The sequence below is a fragment of the Bos mutus genome, chromosome 24 (genome assembly GCF_027580195.1).
Source record: "Bos mutus isolate GX-2022 chromosome 24, NWIPB_WYAK_1.1, whole genome shotgun sequence".
NCBI lineage: Eukaryota > Metazoa > Chordata > Mammalia > Artiodactyla > Bovidae > Bos > Bos mutus.
Genome location: NC_091640.1, coordinates 22,326,990 through 22,344,078, shown reverse-complemented (window position 1 = coordinate 22,344,078; position 17,089 = coordinate 22,326,990). Strand labels below are relative to the sequence as shown.

Sequence of the window (17,089 nt, the reverse complement as noted above, 5' to 3'; positions counted from 1 at the left end):
CTTCGGTGCTCAGCCTTCTTCACAGTCCAACTCTCACATCCATACATGACCACAGGAAAAACCATAGCCTTGACTAGACGGACCTTTGTTGGCAAAGTAATGTCTCTGCTTTTGAATATGCTATCTAGGTTGGTCATAACTTTCCTTCCAAGGAATAAGCGTCTTTTAATTTCATGGCTGTAGTCACCATCTGCAGTGATTTTGGAGCCCAGAAAAATAAAGTCTGACACTGTTTCCACTGTTTCCCCATCTATTTCCCATGAAGTGTTGGGGCCAGATACCATGATCTTCATTTTCTGAATGTTGAGCTTTAAGCCAACTTTTTCACTCTCCTCTTTCACTTTCATCAAGAGGCTTTTTAGTTCCTCTTCACTTTCTGCCATAAGGGTGGTGTCATCTGAATATCTGAGGTTATTGATATTTCTCCTGGCATGTTTCTTCCAGTCCAGCATTTCTCATGATGTACTCTGGATATAAGTTAAATAAACAGGGTGACAATATACAGCCTTGACAAACTCCTTTTCCGATTTGGAACCAGTCTGTTGTTCCATGTCCAGTTCTAACTGTTGCTTCCTGACCTGCATACAAATTTCTCAAGAAGCAGATCAGGTGGTCTGGTATTCCCATCTCTTGAAGAACTTTCCACAGTTTATTGTGATCCACACAGTCAAAGGCTTTGGCATAGTCAATAAAGCAGAAATAGATGTTTTTCTGGAACTCTCTTGCTTTTTCCATGATCCAGCGGATGTTGGCAATTTGATCTCTGGTTCCTCTGCCTTTTCTAAAACCAGCTTGAACATCAGGAAGTTCACGGTTCACATATTGCTAAAGCCTGGCTTGGAAAACCCTGAGCATTACTTTACTAGCGTGTGAGATAAGTGCAATTGTGCAGTAGTTTGAGCATTCTTTGGCATTGCCTTTCTTTGGGATTGGAATGAAAACTGAATTTTTCCAGTCCTGTGGCCACTGCTGAGTTTTCCAAATTTTCTGGCATATTGAGTGCAGCACTTTAACAGTCACAGCATCATCTTTCAGGATTTGAAATAGCTCAACTGGAATTCCATCACCTTCACTAGCTTTGTTCATAGTGATGCTTTCTAAGGCCCACTTGGTTTCACATTCCAGGATGTCTGGCTCTAGGTCAGTGATTACACCATCGTGATTATCTGGGTCGTGAAGATCTTTTTTGTACAGTTCTTCTGTGTATTCTTGCTATCTCTTCTTAATATCTTCTGCTTCCGTTAGGTCCATACCATTTCTGTCCTTTATCGAGCCCATCTTTGCATGAAATGTTCCCTTGGTATCTCTAATTTTCTTGAAGAGATCTCTAGTCTTTCCCTAAGCCCTCCTTAATCTCCAGTCTGTATAGTCAAGGCTAGGGTTATTCCAGTAGTCATGTATGGATATGAGAGTTGGACTATAAAAAGGCTGAGTGCCAAAGAATTGATGCTTTGGAATGGTGGTGTTGGAAAAGACTCTTGAGAGTCCCTTGGACTGCAAGGAGATCAAACCAATCCATCCTAAAGGAAATCAGTCCTGAATATTCATTGGAAGGACTGATTCTGAAGCAGAAGCTCAATACCTTGGCCAGCTGATGAGAAGAGCCAACTTATTGGAAAAGATCTTGATGCTGGGAAAGATTGAAGGCAGGAGGAGAAGGAGATGACAGAGGACAAGATGACTGGCATCACTGACTCAATGAACATGGGTTTGAGCAAGCTCCGGGAGATGGTGAAGGACAGGGAAGCCTGGTGTGCTGCCATCCATGGGGTTGCAAAGAATCAGACACCACTGAGCAACTGAACTGACCTGAATCTCCAGTCTATTATTATTAAACTTGGTAGGTCTAAGTTTGCTCTGTTACCTAGACTCCTATCCTCTATTTTCAATTCCTGCTCCATCTAGAAGCACATGAGATGCCCACGGTTACTAACGTGGGGGATCCCGTTTTCACAAAAGACTTCAACATGCTTCTCTTTACCCCGTTCCCACTTTTCTGGGAAACACTAAGATCGACTTTCATCAGGGACTTAATCTCATTTCAATTCAGGAGACTACCTTCTTGGCACAGTTCCTCATAAAGTAGATTATGTGATGGGGGTCTTACTTTTAGCAAATATTTTTTGCACATATATTTAAAACTCCAAAGTTGGACAATGAGATGTATTCTAAGAAACAGTGATTTTCTTTTTTTTTCAATATAAATTTATTTATTTTAATTGGAGGTTAATTACTTTACAATATTGTATTGGTTTTCCATACATCAACATGAATCCACCACTAAACAGTGGTTTTCTTATTTGGGAGGTTGATTTTTAATGCCAATTCTCCAATGATAATAATAACAATATTATAATTGTAATAATAGCTAAGAGGTACTCAGCATTTACTGCATACCAGCAATCTTACTGGTTTGCTGCTGTATTATTATGATTTTCCAGGTTGAGTAAGTGATGAAGGTGAAAATAAAAAGATTAGATAATTTACTTCCTACTAGATGGGTTAAGTAGGGGAAAATCATTTTCTTTCAGGCATCAGTTTAAGTTCAGGTATATTCATGCTTTCCATTTTATCTTTTTATATGAGAATTAATGTGTTTTTTCCCCTAGACTTGCCCTGTTTATTACAGGATATTATTATTATGCTCACATTCCTAACCTTTCTAGTTTGCAGGATTTAGACAAGTTGACAGAGTGTATGTGAAAGAGATATTTGGACTTAACAAGTTTTACATTGTAGATTTAGAGTCAGTTCTACAATAGCCATCCATAACTCCATATTCATCGTGTAATAGTCTTTCATAGAGAATACAAAATTCTGGAATTTTCTTTTGACATTTTCTTTTGACATACCAAACCTTGCTGAGCCATTTGAACATCCTTTCACACTGCTGAGCCCCCAACACGATGGAGTGTACCATGGCATAATTTCAGATGTGTGAATATGAAATAATCCTGGAACTCTGCCAAAATCCTTCTGCCTTTTGAGTTTTAAAAATGATTCTGATGTTTAATTCAAGATGCACTACCAAATACACCAACAAAATGTGTTGTTCATGTGTGAGGCTCTATGGATGTGTGACAATGAAGGATAAAGAAAAGAGGCATACGAAACCAAATGTTCTCCTCTTGGCTTATGATTATGTATGTGGTGAGCACTCCACCTTTAAAATGTACTTGTCTTGGTGATTTTTTTCTTAGCACATCTTAAATCCAACGTATCCACATTCTCTACTCACTAAAATTTTGTTCTGATGAAAAGTACTTTGCTCCAATACTCCTACATGTTGCGAAAATGGAAGCTCTTTCCAAAGAATTTTCATAGTTGTAGATAAATTGAACATCCTTAATGTCACTCGTCTTTCTGTCGGACACACTTGGGTGAGTGGCAGGTAGGATTTCATGGGAGTGAGGGAGAGATGTCAAAATGTTTGGCCTCTTCTAGTCTCCATTATGGACAAACTTCCAGCATACTCGCCTGGCCCAGTGCTGTCAGGATTCTTTTCCTGAATGTTTTGCTAACATTACGGTGAGCCCAAAGTGATGCCAGGGCCAAATATGGGATTCTGTACATCCACATGTTAACTTCACTCTCCCCAAAACAAGAGTAATTATGTATATGACCCCTTCTAAATTCAACATATCACATGTCTACACGATCTAATATTAAGAGCTATAAAGTCAATCTTTGCAATTTTTCTCAAATACTTAGTATTGCTCAATATAATACTTAAGTGGTAAATCATAATATTTCACTTGAGCATTTATTCATTTAACTGACTTGTATCAAGAACTCACTATGTTCTAGGTGCTATGATAAGCTGGAGATAATAGACGAGTAAGACATGGACCTTGCCCATAAAATGTGTTGTATTAAAATTAACTAGTTTTGACTCTTTATCCCCAGTAGATGATTAGAAAAAGGAGGGTAGGGGTCATGCCTTATTTGCCTTTATATGCCCAACCTCTGAGGCATTGCTAGTCAATATTTATTGAGTTAATAAATGCATGATCCACATGAACAAAATAATTTCCAGATAGAAAAACATGTTATGACAGAGCCATGCTGTGGAAGACAGAAGAAGAAGCAATTCTCTCTGTGAATTAAACCACCAAAATGTGTGAGGAACAGAAGCGTGAGAGCTGGACCTCTGCTTGTCATAAATGCTTGCCAAATGCTTTGGTAAAATATGTTGGTAAAAGAAAAGCTTCTGGTTTTAGTATTCTTAAATAAAGAAATAATTCCTTGAGCCTGTTCAGAAAACAGTCAGTCAGAATTCAATCTCTTTTAGGGACTTGATATTTGTCATCAGTTCAGTTGCTCAGTCGTGTCCGACTCTTTGCAACCCCATGGACTGCAGCACGCCAGGCTTCCCTGTCCGTCACCAACTCCCAGAGCTTGCTCAAACTCATGTCCATAGTGATGCCATCCAACCATCTCATTCTCTGTTGTCCCTTTCTCCTCCTGCCTTCACTATTTCCCAGCATTAGTCTCTTTTCCAATGAGTTGGCTCTTCGCATCAGGTGGCCAAAATATTGGAGCTTCAGCTTCAGCATCTATCCTTATTTCCTTTAGGATTGACTGGTTTGAACTCCTTGCAGTCCAAGGAACTCTCAAGAGTCTTCTCCAACACCACGGTTCAAAAGCATCAATTCTATGGCACTCAGCTTTCTTTATGGTCCAACTCTCACATTCATACATGACTACTGGAAAAACCATAGCTTTGACTAGATGGGCCTTTGTTGACAAAGTAATGTGTCTGCTTTTTAATATGCTGTCTAGGTTTGTCGTATTTTTTCTTCCAAGAATCAAGTGTTTTTTAATTTCATGGCTGCAGTCACCATCTGCAGTGATTTTGGAGCCCAAGAAAATAAAATCTCTCACTGTTTTCATTGTTTCCCCATCTATTTGCCATGAAGTGATGGCATGCCATGAAGTGGGATCAGATACCATGATCTTGTTTTTTGAATGTTGAGTTTTAAGCCAGCTTTTTCACTCTCCTCTTTCACTTTCATCAGGAGGTTCTTTAGTTCCTCTTTGCTTTCTGCCATAAGGGTGGTGTTGTCTGCATATCTGAGGTATTGATATTTCTCCCAGCAGTCTTGATTCCATATTGTGATTCATCCAGCCCAGCATTTTGCATGATGTACTCTGCATATAAGTTAAAGAAGCAGGGTGACAATATACAGCCTTGATGTACTCCTTTTCCAATTTGGAAGCAGTCCATTGTTCCATGTCCAGTTCTAACTGTTGCTTCTTGACCTGCATACAGATTTCTCTGGAGGCCGCTCAGGTGGTCTGGTATTCCTGTCTCTTTAAGAATTTTCCACAGTTTGTTGTGATCCACACAGTCAAAGGCTTTAGTATAGTCAATGAAGCAGAAGTAGATGTTTTTCTGGAACTGTCTTGCTTTTTCTATGATCCGGTGGATGTTGGCAATTTGATCTCTCTGGTTCCTCAGCCTTTTCTAAATCCAACTTGAACACCTGGAAGTTGTTGGTTCGCATACTGTTGAAGCCTGTTCTCAGTTCACATACTGTTGATACTTGTCATGGGGTCCTGTAATTTCAAACAGGAAACTCTCTCGGGAACTAGGAGAAATGTTTTATTCTGGTCTGTTGACCTGAAACAGACTACCAGTTATATCTCTGAAAGAAAAAAAAAAAAAGATTTATTTGGGATCCGCAAGGAATTGCTATTTGAGGTCTGCAACCCTGGAGAGTTCCCACAGGTCTAGGAAAGAATACTTTTATAAAGGGCAGGAAGGGAGGCAGAGTGCATGGCTTTTCATTGACTGGGTCCTTGCCAGGAAGGAGTCCTCCTCCTGTTGGCCTCTTATCATCACAGGGTATAAGAGCTCCCCCTGCTGATCCTGATCTCTATGTAATTGAGGTTTCTGTTTTTAAAATTTTTACAGTTCCAACTTCAACCTACTACCCCAGACCTATCAGTGTTTATTTGTTTTTTTTTTCCTCTGGTCAAAAGTCGATTTTCCTTCCCAGACAACTTTTTCCTAAGAGTAATATCTCTAGGTTAAAAGAAGTCAGTTTATCTGTTTGTATTTTTGTTGCTCAGTTATCAGTCGTGTCCTACTATTTGTGACCCCAAGGACTGCAGCACAGCCTGGCTTCCCCGTCCTTCACCATCTCCCAGAGTTTGCTCAAACTCATGTCCATCAAGTCAGTGATACCATCCAACCATCTCATCCTCTGTCATCCCCTTCTCCTCCTGCCTTCAATCTTTCCCAGCATCAGGGTCTTTTCCGATGAGTCAGTTCTTCGCATCAGGTGGCCAGACTATTGGAGTTTCAGCCTCAGCATCAGTCCTTCCAATAAATATTCAGGGTCTGTTTGTATAGTCATAGGAAAAACCCTTAGGTAAAGCACTTATTCATTTTCTATGTTTGATGAGTCAAACTGTGAAGTAATGCGTGTCTTTAAGACAGACACTCTACCAACCTCCACATATATATGTTAACCAAAGGGTAAGCACTTTCCTTTTTCCATTTTCAATCAGGCTTCCCTTGGGAAAATTTGAAACTTTTCAGACTGAGCAAAATATAAAAGGAAATAAACAATTTAAAGAAACATTGATTGCTGAGGTAATTTTAGTTTCTACCTATGATAATTTGCTGTTTCCCTTACATATCCTTTTAGGTGTTAATTATATACAATATAACAATTTAATTGGGTATGGTTTTTTTCTATATAATTGGTTATCTTCTGATGTCAAGCTAGAATAGGAAAGTAAAATTTGAAGAAGCAAAAGCTTCAGGGTAATTGGCTAGAATCTATTTCATGATTCCCAAAAACAAATAATGGAGGGTAGGGGGAAATGAGTAAAATATGTATATGCATTGTGTTCTCACTCTCTATTGAAAGAGAAAACAGAAGTCAATGTTTGTTTTACTTAAAGAATTATAGGCTGGTAGTAAACTTATTTTTAAAGCTTTTACTATAACTTTTACACTAGCAACTTTCATCCACAAAGAAAAGCTTATGTGATCATGTCACTCAACATGGATTCTAAGGCCCAGTCCAGCCCTAAAAATCAGCAATTCTAATGGCTACACTGTATGCTGTATCCATTATACACTGTGCATAGTACATATACTCTCAAGCACATTTGGCTCTGTTGCCTCTCTATTATTTTTAATTTATTTTTTATTGAAGTATATAGTTGATTTACAATGTTGTATTCATTTCTGGTATATAGCAAAGTGATTCAGTTATATACATATATATCTATATTTCTTTTTCATATTCTTTTCCATGTGGCTTATTACAAGATATTGCATACAATTCCCTGCTATACAGTAGGGCCTTGTTGTTAATCTCTCTTATATATAGCAGTGTGTACCTGCCATTCCCAAATTCCCAATGTATTCCTCCCCCACCTCCTTTCCCCTTTGGTAAACATAACTTTGTTTTCTGTGTCTGTGAGTCTGTTTCTGTCTTGTAAATAAGTTCATTGATATCAATTTTTAGATTCCACATAGAAGTGACATCATTGGTATTTGTCTTTCTCTTTCTGATTTATTTCACTTAGTATGATAATCTCTAGATCCATCCATGCTCCTGCAAATAGCATTCCTTCATTCTTTTTTATGGCTGAGCAGTATTCCACTGTATATACGCACCACATCTTCTATATCCATTCACCTGTTGATAGACATTTAGCTTGTTTCTATGTTTTTGCTACTCTAAATGGCACTGCTGTGAACACTTGGGTGCATGTATCTTTCCAAATTAGAGTGTTTCCAGATACATGCCCAGGAGAGGGAATGCTGGATCACGTGTTGTCAGCTCCCTCTTTCTTGAGGTGCCAGTCTGAACTACACATTAAACTGAAGTTACGCTCCTGGCATAGCTTTCCATAAAAGCAAGGCAAGACTTTCAACTTTTTCTAGTGCTCCTCTCTGTGCTGCCCGCTGCAGCATTAGGAACAATCTACATTTTTCATCCTCAGCACACACAGGTAGATCTGCTTCCTGAGTTGCAGCCAACAACCAACATTCCATGTGCGCCATTTCACCACTTTACTCTGGATGCATGTGTGTGCAGAACTCACTTTGGAACAATACATTGCTTTCCTGCTCATTTGCCCAAGACTCCTGGGAGTTGCACATTATTCATCCTCGAGAGCTTGACTTTTCACTTCTTAGATACCCAAGGGCTGTCACTGACTGTTCATGAGTCAAACTGCCCCAACTAGGGAGGATTTCTAATGAGAACAGCTCTTACATTCTCCATTTGGGATGTACCAACTTCTCCCTCAGAGAAGGCAATGGCACCCCACTCCAGTACTCCTGCCTGGAAAATCCCATGGATGGAGGCCCTTGTGGGCTGCAGTCCATGGGGTCACGAAGAGTCGGACACGACTGAGCGACTTCACTTCCACTTTTCACTTTCATGCACTGGAGAAGGAAATGGCATCCCATTCCAGTGTTCTTGCCTGGAGAATCCCAGGAACGGGGGAGCCTAGTGGGCTGCCGGCTATGGGGTCGCACAGAGTCGGACACAACTGAAGCGACTTAGCAGCAACTTCTCCCTACTTTTTGATCCCTGCATCAATGCTAAGTCTTTTTTTAAAACAAAATAAAGACCCTGATCCTAAGGTGACTTTGTTCAAGTGATAGTGTTTGGTGTGGAATCTTGTCAAAGGCCTTTAGAAAATCTTTCTCTTTGCATCCCTTTTCTTCATCCTGTTATATCTACTGAAAATGTTCTTTAAAACTATCCCTTTGTGTTTAACTGTTGGTGCCTCTCCATAGCCAAGTCCATCACCTCCATTCACTAAACTCCTTAGAGGTTGATCTAATGACTGGGCTAAGCAAGGTCTGAACACATCTGGTACTGGCATGCTTCCCACAGTCTACATTTATGCCTACCCCCTGAATCCTTCTTTGTAACAGGGGTCACATTTGCAATCTGGCATATTAGCTTACATACCAATAAATCCCAGTGGCCTAATTTCACCCTCGAGTTCCTGCAAAACTCTCATTGAGTCGCCCTCCGCTTGGTGATTGATCCAGATTTATTATGTCAATTTGGCAAAATAGCGCTGATACAGCTACCATCGGCTATAATAGCATTCATCTTGCATTTTCAGGGACAATACAAGACTGGTATTTCCCTAGGATCTTATTCATTAAAAGCTACGGTTTAAGAATTCACCTGTGAGGTACCATCACTTCATACTCTGGAGAGCTCTCTGTTCCAGCATCATCTGTGGTCTATCCTCTTTCTTGAATAAAATTGTTCTCTCTGATTTGAAAGAAACTTGTACTTGCTCTTGAAGTCTTGTATGGCAAAACCAATACAATATTGTAAAGTAATTAGCCTCCAATTAAAATAAATAAATTTATATTTAAAAAATAATAAAATAAAAAAGTAATACCCCTCAATCTCTCTGCGTTTTGAAGACCACTTTATCACTCTATTACATCTGTTCTTTACACTTTGCAGATCTCAGTTATTACTTGAACTATATTTCAGCTTAGGAAAGGAAGCTAATTACTTCTTAAAATAAAATTGTTGATACTTCCAGGTATCCATGCAATTGGGAATGCAGGGGACATGGAATAATTTTGAATGAGGTGGTTTTTACAAAATCATTGCGTTTTTATTACAGCTACCAGCTCTAAAATTAGTGAACAACTTAATGAGTGGCCGATCAAAATTCTAGGACAGTTATTATCATGATTAATAGTCATTAATTAATATAAGACATTTATGGCACCCCACTCCAGTACTATTGCCTGGAAAATCCCATGGATGGAGGCACCTGGTGGGCTGCAGTCTATGGGGTTGCTAAGAGTCGGACACGACTGAGCGAATTCACTTTCACTTTTCACTTTCAGGCACTGGAGAAGGAAATGGCAACCCACTCTAGTGTTCTTACCTGGAGAATCCCAGGGACGGTGGAGCCTGGAGGGCTGCCGTCTATGGGATTGCACAGAGTCGGACACGAATGAAGCGACTTAGCAGCAGCAGCAACATAGTGTGAGACAAAGTTTGAGGCACTGGGAATTCAGCTAATTGAGGGAACATGATTTATGCCCCCAAGCATCCCACACTGTGGAGTCGAATCAAACGTGGACTTGTCAATAAATAAATCAAGGTCACTCAGTGATAGGTGAGTGACAGGTGCCCAATAATAAATAGGTAACCTGCTCTGACACTGTGAAAGAAAGTCCATCCCTGTGTCTCTCCACTAGGCTCATCCTGACCTGTGTCCTTTACAATAAAACCGTAAGTTCTAAGTAAGTTCAGTCACTCAGTCGTGTCCGACTCTTTGTGACCCCATGAATTGCAGCACGCCAGGCCTCCCTGTCCATCACCAACTCCCGGAGTTCACTCAAACTCACATCCATCGAGTCAGTGATGCCATCCAGCCATCTCATACTCTATCATCCCCTTCTCCTCCTGCCTCCAATCCCTCCCAGAATCAGAGTCTTTTCCAATGAGTCAACTCTGCACATGAGGTGGCCAAAGTACTGGAGTTTCAGCATTAGCATCATTCCTTCCAAAGAAATCCCAGGGCTGATCTCCTTTAGAATGGACTTATTGGATCTCCTTGCAGTCTAAGGGACTCTCAAGAGTCTTCTCCAACACCACAGTTCAAAAGCATCAATTCTTCGGTGCTCAGCCTTCTTCACAGTCCAACTCTCACATCCATACATGACCACAGGAAAAACCATAGCCTTGACTAGACGAACCTTTGTTGGCAAAGTAATGTCTCTGCTTTTGAATATGCTATCTAGGTTGGTCATAACTTTCCTTCCAAGGAGTAAGCGTCTTTTAATTTCATGGCTGTAGTCACCATCTGCAGTGATTTTGGAGCCCCAAAAAATAAAGTCTGACACTGTTTCCACTGTTTCCCCATCTATTTCCCATGAAGTGGTGGGACCAGATGCCATGATCTTCGTTTTCTGAATGTTGAGCTTTAAGCCAACTTTTTCACTCTCCTCTTTCACTTTCATCAAGAGGCTTTTTAGTTCCTCTTCACTTTCTGCCATAAGGGTAGTGTCATCTGAATATCTGAGGTTATTGATATTTCTCCAGGCAATCTTGATTCCAGCTTGTGCTTCTTCCAGCCCAGCGTTTCTCATGATGTACTCTGCATATAAGTTAAATAAGCAGGGTGACAGGATACAGCCTTGATGTACTCCTTTTCCGATTTGGAACCAGTCTGTTGTTCCATGTCCAGTTCTAACTGTTCCTTCCTGATCTGCATACAGGTTTCCCTAGAGGCAGGTCAGGAGGTCTGGTATTCCCATCTCTTTCAGAATTTTCCACAGTTTATTGTGATCCACACAGTCAAAGGCTTTGGCATAGTCAATAAAGCAGAAATAGATGTTTTTCTGGAACTCTCTTGCTTTTTCCATGATCCAGTGGATGTTGGCAATTTGATCTCTGGTTCCTCTGTCTTTTCTAAAACCGCTTGAACATCTGCAAGTTCACGGTTCACGTATTGCTAAAGCCTAGCTTGGAGAATTTTGAGCATTACTTTACTAGCGTGTGAGATGAGTACAATTGTGCAGTAGTTTGAGCATTCTTTGGCATTGCCTTTCTTTGGGATTGGAATGAAAACTGACCTTTTCCAGTCCTGTGGCCACTGCTGAGTTTTCCAAATTTGCTGTCATGTTGAGTGCAGCACTTTCACAGCATCATCTTTCAGGATTTGGAATAGCTCAACTGGAATTCCATCACCTCCACTAGCTTTGTTCGTAGTGATGCTTTCTAAGGCCCACTTGACTTCACATTCCAGTATGTCTGGCTCTAGGTGAGTGATCATACCATCGTGATTATCTTGGTCGCAAAGATCTTTTTTGTACAGTTCTTCTGTGTATTCTTGCCACCTCTTCTTAGTATCTTCTGCTTCTGTTAGGTCCCTACCATTTCTGTCCTTTATCGAGCCCATCTTTGCATGAAATGTTCCCTTGGTATCTCTAATTTTCTTGAAGAGATCTCTAGTTTTTCCCATTCTGTTGTTTTCCTCTATTTCTTTGCATTGATCGCTGAGGAAGGCTTTCTTATCTCTCCTTGCTATTCTTTGGAACTCTGCATTCAGATGCTCATATCTTTCCTTTTCTCCTTTGCTTTTCACTTCTCTTCTTTTCACTGCTATTTGTAAGGCCTCCCCAGACAGCCATTTTGCTTTTTTGCATTTATTTTCGATTGCAATGGTCTTGATCCCTGTCTCCTGTACAATGTCACAAATCTCAGTCCATAGTTCATCAGGCACTCTATCAGATCTAGTCCCTTAAATCTATTTCTCACTTTCACTGTATAACCATAAGGGATTTGATTTAGGTCATACCTGAATGTTCTAGTGGTTTTCCCTACTTTCTTCAGTTTAAGTCTGAATTTGGGAATAAGGAGTTCATGATCTGAGCCACAGTCAGCTCCCGGTCTTGTTTTTGTTGACTGTATAGAGCTTCTCCATCTTTGGCTGCAAAGAATATAATCAATCTGATTTCGGTGTTGACCATCTGGTGATGTCCGTTTGTAGAGTCTTCTCTTGTGTTGTTGGAAAGGGTGTTTGCTATGACCAGTGTGTTCTCTTGGCAAAACTCTATTAGCCTTTGCCCTGCTTCATTCTGTACTCCAAGGCCAAATTTGCCTGTTACTCCAGGTGTTTCTTGACTTCCTACTTTTGCATTCCAGTCCCCTATAATGAAAAGGACATCTTTTTTGGGTGTTAGTTCTAAAAGGTCTTGTAGGTCTTCATAGAACCATTCAACTTCAGCTTCTTCAGCGTTACTGGTTGGGGCATAGACTTGGATTACTGTGATATTGAATGGTTTGCCTTGGAAACGAACAGAGATCATTCTTTCATTTTTGAGATTGCATCCAAGTACTGCATTTTGGACTCTTTTGTTGACCATGATGGCTACTCCATTTCTTCTAAGGGATTCCTGCCCATAGTAGTAGATATAATGGTCATCTGAGTTAAATTCACCCATTCCAATCCTTTTTAGTTTGCTGATACCTAGAATGTTGACATTCACTCTTGCCATCTCCTGTTTGACCACTTCCAATTTGCCTTGATTCATGGACCTAACGTTGTAGGTTCCTATGCAATATTGCTCTTTACAGCATCGGACCTTACTTCTATCACCAGTCACATCCACAGCTGGGTATTGTTTTTGCTTTGGCTCCATCCCTTCATTCTTTCTGGAGTTATTTCTCCACTGATCTCCAGTAGCATATTGGGCACCTACTGACCTGGGGAGTTCCTCTTTCAGTATCCTATCACTTTGCCTTTTCATACTGTTCATGGGGTTCTCAAGGCAAGAATACCGAAGTGGTTTGCCATTCCCTTCTCCAGTGGACCACATTCTGTCAGACCTCTCCACCATGACCCTCCCATCTTGGGTGGCCCCACAGGGCATGGCTTAGTTTCATTGAGTTAGACAAGGCTGTGGTCCTAGTGTGGTTAGATTGGCTAGTTTTCTGTGATTATGGTTTCAGTGTGTCTGTCCTCTGATGCCCTCTTGCAACACCTACCATCTTACTTGGGTTTCTCTTACCTTGGACGTGGGGTATCTCTTCATGGTTGCTCCAGCAAAGGGCAGCCGCTGCTCCTTAACTTGGACAAAGGGTATCTCCTCACCTTGGACAAGGGGTATCTCCTCACCTTGGATGAGGGGTATCTCCTCATCACCGCCCTTCCTGACCTTGAACATGGAATAGCTCCTCTCGGCCCTCCTGCGCCCATGCAGCCACCGCTCCTTGGACATGGGGTTGCTCCTCAATAAAACTGTAATGGCAAAAAAAATAAAAAAGTGAAGGGGAGAGCAATAGCTTCCACCTCCAGGGGAAGAACTGTTTTTAGAGCAGAGGGAACAGTGATATTGAGCTGAAACTTCATGAATGTGCGGGAGAGTCCTGGGCAGACCCTGGTGGGAAGAGCAGGAGCATTAAACAGGGACCGTGGTGTGGAATGAAAAGGAATGGTAGCAGATGAGACTGGAGAAAACAGACAAGGCTAGAACTATCTTCTGTGGGCAAATGAAGGCAGTTCAGTTCAGTTCAGTTCAATCGCTCAATCGTGTCCTACTCTTCGCGACCCCATGAATCACAGCACACCAGGCCTCCCTGTCCATCACCAACTCCCGGAGTTCACTCAGACTCACATCCATCGAGTCAGTGATGCCATCCAGCCATCTCATCCTCTGTCGTCCCCTTCTCCTCCTGCCCCCAATCCCTCCCAGCATCAGAGTCTTTTCCAATGAGTCAACCCTTCGCATGAGGTGGCCAAAGTACTGGAGTTTCAGCTTCAGCATCATTCCTTCCAAAGAAATCCCAGGGCTGATCTCCTTCAGAATGGACTGGTTGGATCTCCTTGCAGTCCAAGGGACTCTCAAGAGTCTTCTCCAACACCACAGTTCAAAAGCATCAATTCTTCGGTGCTCAGCCTTCTTCACAGTCCAACTCTCACCTCCATACATGACCACAGGAAACGTGGTTTTAAATAATGAAATACTGTGGGTCCCTTGCTTTTGCGGGGGTTTGGTTCTAGGACCCCCTACTGACACCAAAATCTGGGGTTTCTCAAGTCTCTTACAGACATCTTCTGTATCCACCGTGGATGGTTAAATCCATGGATGTAGAACCTCAAATAGAAGGCTCTGACTGTAATATGGTCAGATCTGTCATATGAATGTGCAAGCAGAGAGATAAGTGAAGAAGTTATTACAGTGTTAACGGAAGAGCTGATGGAAGCAATGGCAGTCAGGAGGGAAAGAAGAAAGTGGGTTTAATATACAGTGAAGTGGGTATATCTGAGTCCCTCAAACATTTATTTGAATGATACTGAATTAAGGAAGAGCAAAAAGTCAAGAGTGACCTTTTCCCCAGAATTCATTTCTAGGTAATTAGGTACATGGTGATGCTGACAACCAAAAGAGAGGCTGTAGGAGGAAGCACAAGTTAACAGTTAAGTTGGTTGGAGTATTATGGGAAGGTTCTGAAAAGATGGTGAGTTCTACTTTGAATGGAGGGGCATCAAGTGAAGATTTCCAATATGTAATTATGTAAGTCTGGTGCTTAGACTTAGAAATATAAATGGGAGAGTCACTAGCATAGGATTGGGTCAATTTTGCATTCTGGCTAGCTGTTGTTTCAGGTACTACGCTAAGAATGACGGCAAGAAAGATGAATAACAAATGATCCCTTTCTGGAGCCTAGCAAAGAACAAGGACACAATCATTTATTATGTCTTATTCTTCTAATGTGTCAGATATGTGAGTCTTATTCATATAAATTATTTATTCTATATACTAAACCCTTGTCAATACAGACTCTACTTGATTAGTTTAACTAAATCTTTTGATCATTCTTAACACTAGCAACTACCAGAGAAATGAATTACTAACACAATACACTTTTTGGTTCCAAGGCTTTAAGAATAAACAGTTTATTCCAGCTGGAAAAAAATCATTTAGCTGAAATTTTCTACTTCTTACCCTATGTCCTTTATATCACATTTTGTGAAGGAGAAGTTAGTTTCACTTCTTGAACCAAAGAAGGTTTGGCAGCTCTGATGTCATTTAGGTAGGAAACCTATTCAAAAGAGCTCTTGCTTTTGCCCCTTTAGAGTACTAACTCCCTTTGAAAAGTAAATGTATCACATGAAGACAGTTGGCTTGTGGGTAAAAATGATGGTCGAAAAAAGAGTGTTGATGAAAAAGTCTCCATATTTACCCTAACAAAATTCAGGAATTATCTGACACCCCCCCAAAAAAACAGATTTTTCTGAACCCTTGTTTAACTAAATTGTAGAGATGGTGACAACATTTTGTGTAAAATTATTTTATGATTTTTCCCCAAAGTGAAAAGAATGCTCTGTAATTTTCATTCACAGTAAAACAGCACATCACCCTTTGGCTACCAGTCCATCCTTTGAGCAAGTGCTATAGACAAAGAATAACTTAAAGATTCTGCTATCTCTTGAATACCAAAGAGACAGTTTTTCAGAAATGTGTGTTGAATTGTATTCATAACATTTTTTAAAGTGGATATGTTCACATAATGCACACAACTCCAACGTCCTATGATTTCTACACAACAGAAAATGTCAAACCAAGTTATTGGAAGTTCTTCAAATGACATCTCTCTCTCTATTTTTTTCTGTTATCATTAAACAGGGAAGGCCATGGTAAAATTTCAGTATTTGCTGTCAAAATGGCTTTAGCCACGTTGTGTGGAGGGAAGATCATGGACAAATTAAGATGTAAGTTATTCTCTGCATCTCTCTTTGCTCACCCCTCCCTTATGCCACGTTTTCCTCTACCCATTTCCTACCAGATTCCCCTGACCATTCGTGACTTCCCTCATCCTATGAGAGTTATTTGAAATATGATGTTCGATGTAATGAACTAATGTACGGAGCACTGAGTTTGTCCAAGTCTACTGATTTCTTACTATGGCCGTGGCATGTGTAGGCAGTAGATTAGCAACGTGAGCAGCAGCATCTCTTTGGTGAAGGTGTGGGTCCTACCTGTAATACCTTAGCAGGTATGATTGTTACCCAGGAGCACCCCAAAGGTGATCTGCATTACAATTCTCTTGCCATGGGCCAATGTCTGCAGTGACTAAAGGCACACATGGAAATGACTACTCAGATTCATGTTCCAGATGAGCAAGCTCTCTTTCAGCAACTGTACCTGGTTGCCTAGGGAAATGTAATTTTAATTCACAAGAGAAGGAGAGTGGTCTTTAATATTATTATCCCTGCTTTTGAGCAGACTCAAGGGGGTTCAACTTTGGAAAGAGCATAATTTGGAATCTGAACCACTTTCTTCTGGTTTTCTCTGCTGGTTCAATTGAACTGACTTATTCCTAGACATTAAGTCACTGGAAATACTCAGGAAAAAAAGAAAGAAAAGAAATATAATGTTCATTGATCTTTGGATTTTTATCCTAAAAATATTTTCATCTTAGATAAATGTCAATGGAATGAATGTTCTCCTTCTAGGTATGGATTATTATTATTTACAACCTGTTAAGTATCACCAGTTAGACTGTTCATGATACCAAGGTAAAATATACATTCTCTCATGTTCATGGTACAAAACTGC

General features: G+C 40.5%; 1 protein-coding gene across 20 annotated transcripts in view; it reads left to right on the top strand.

The window, feature by feature from the left end:
- The window catches only part of DTNA (dystrobrevin alpha), a 461,852-nt gene that overhangs the window by 346,087 nt on the left and 98,676 nt on the right, over positions 1 to 17,089 (top strand). For all 20 annotated transcript variants that reach the window (XM_070361690.1, XM_070361688.1, XM_070361687.1 and 17 more), the window contains one exon: positions 16,157 to 16,242. In XM_070361690.1, coding sequence (XP_070217791.1) covers positions 16,157 to 16,242 — 86 coding nt within the window. The remainder of the gene's footprint in view (positions 1 to 16,156; positions 16,243 to 17,089) is intronic.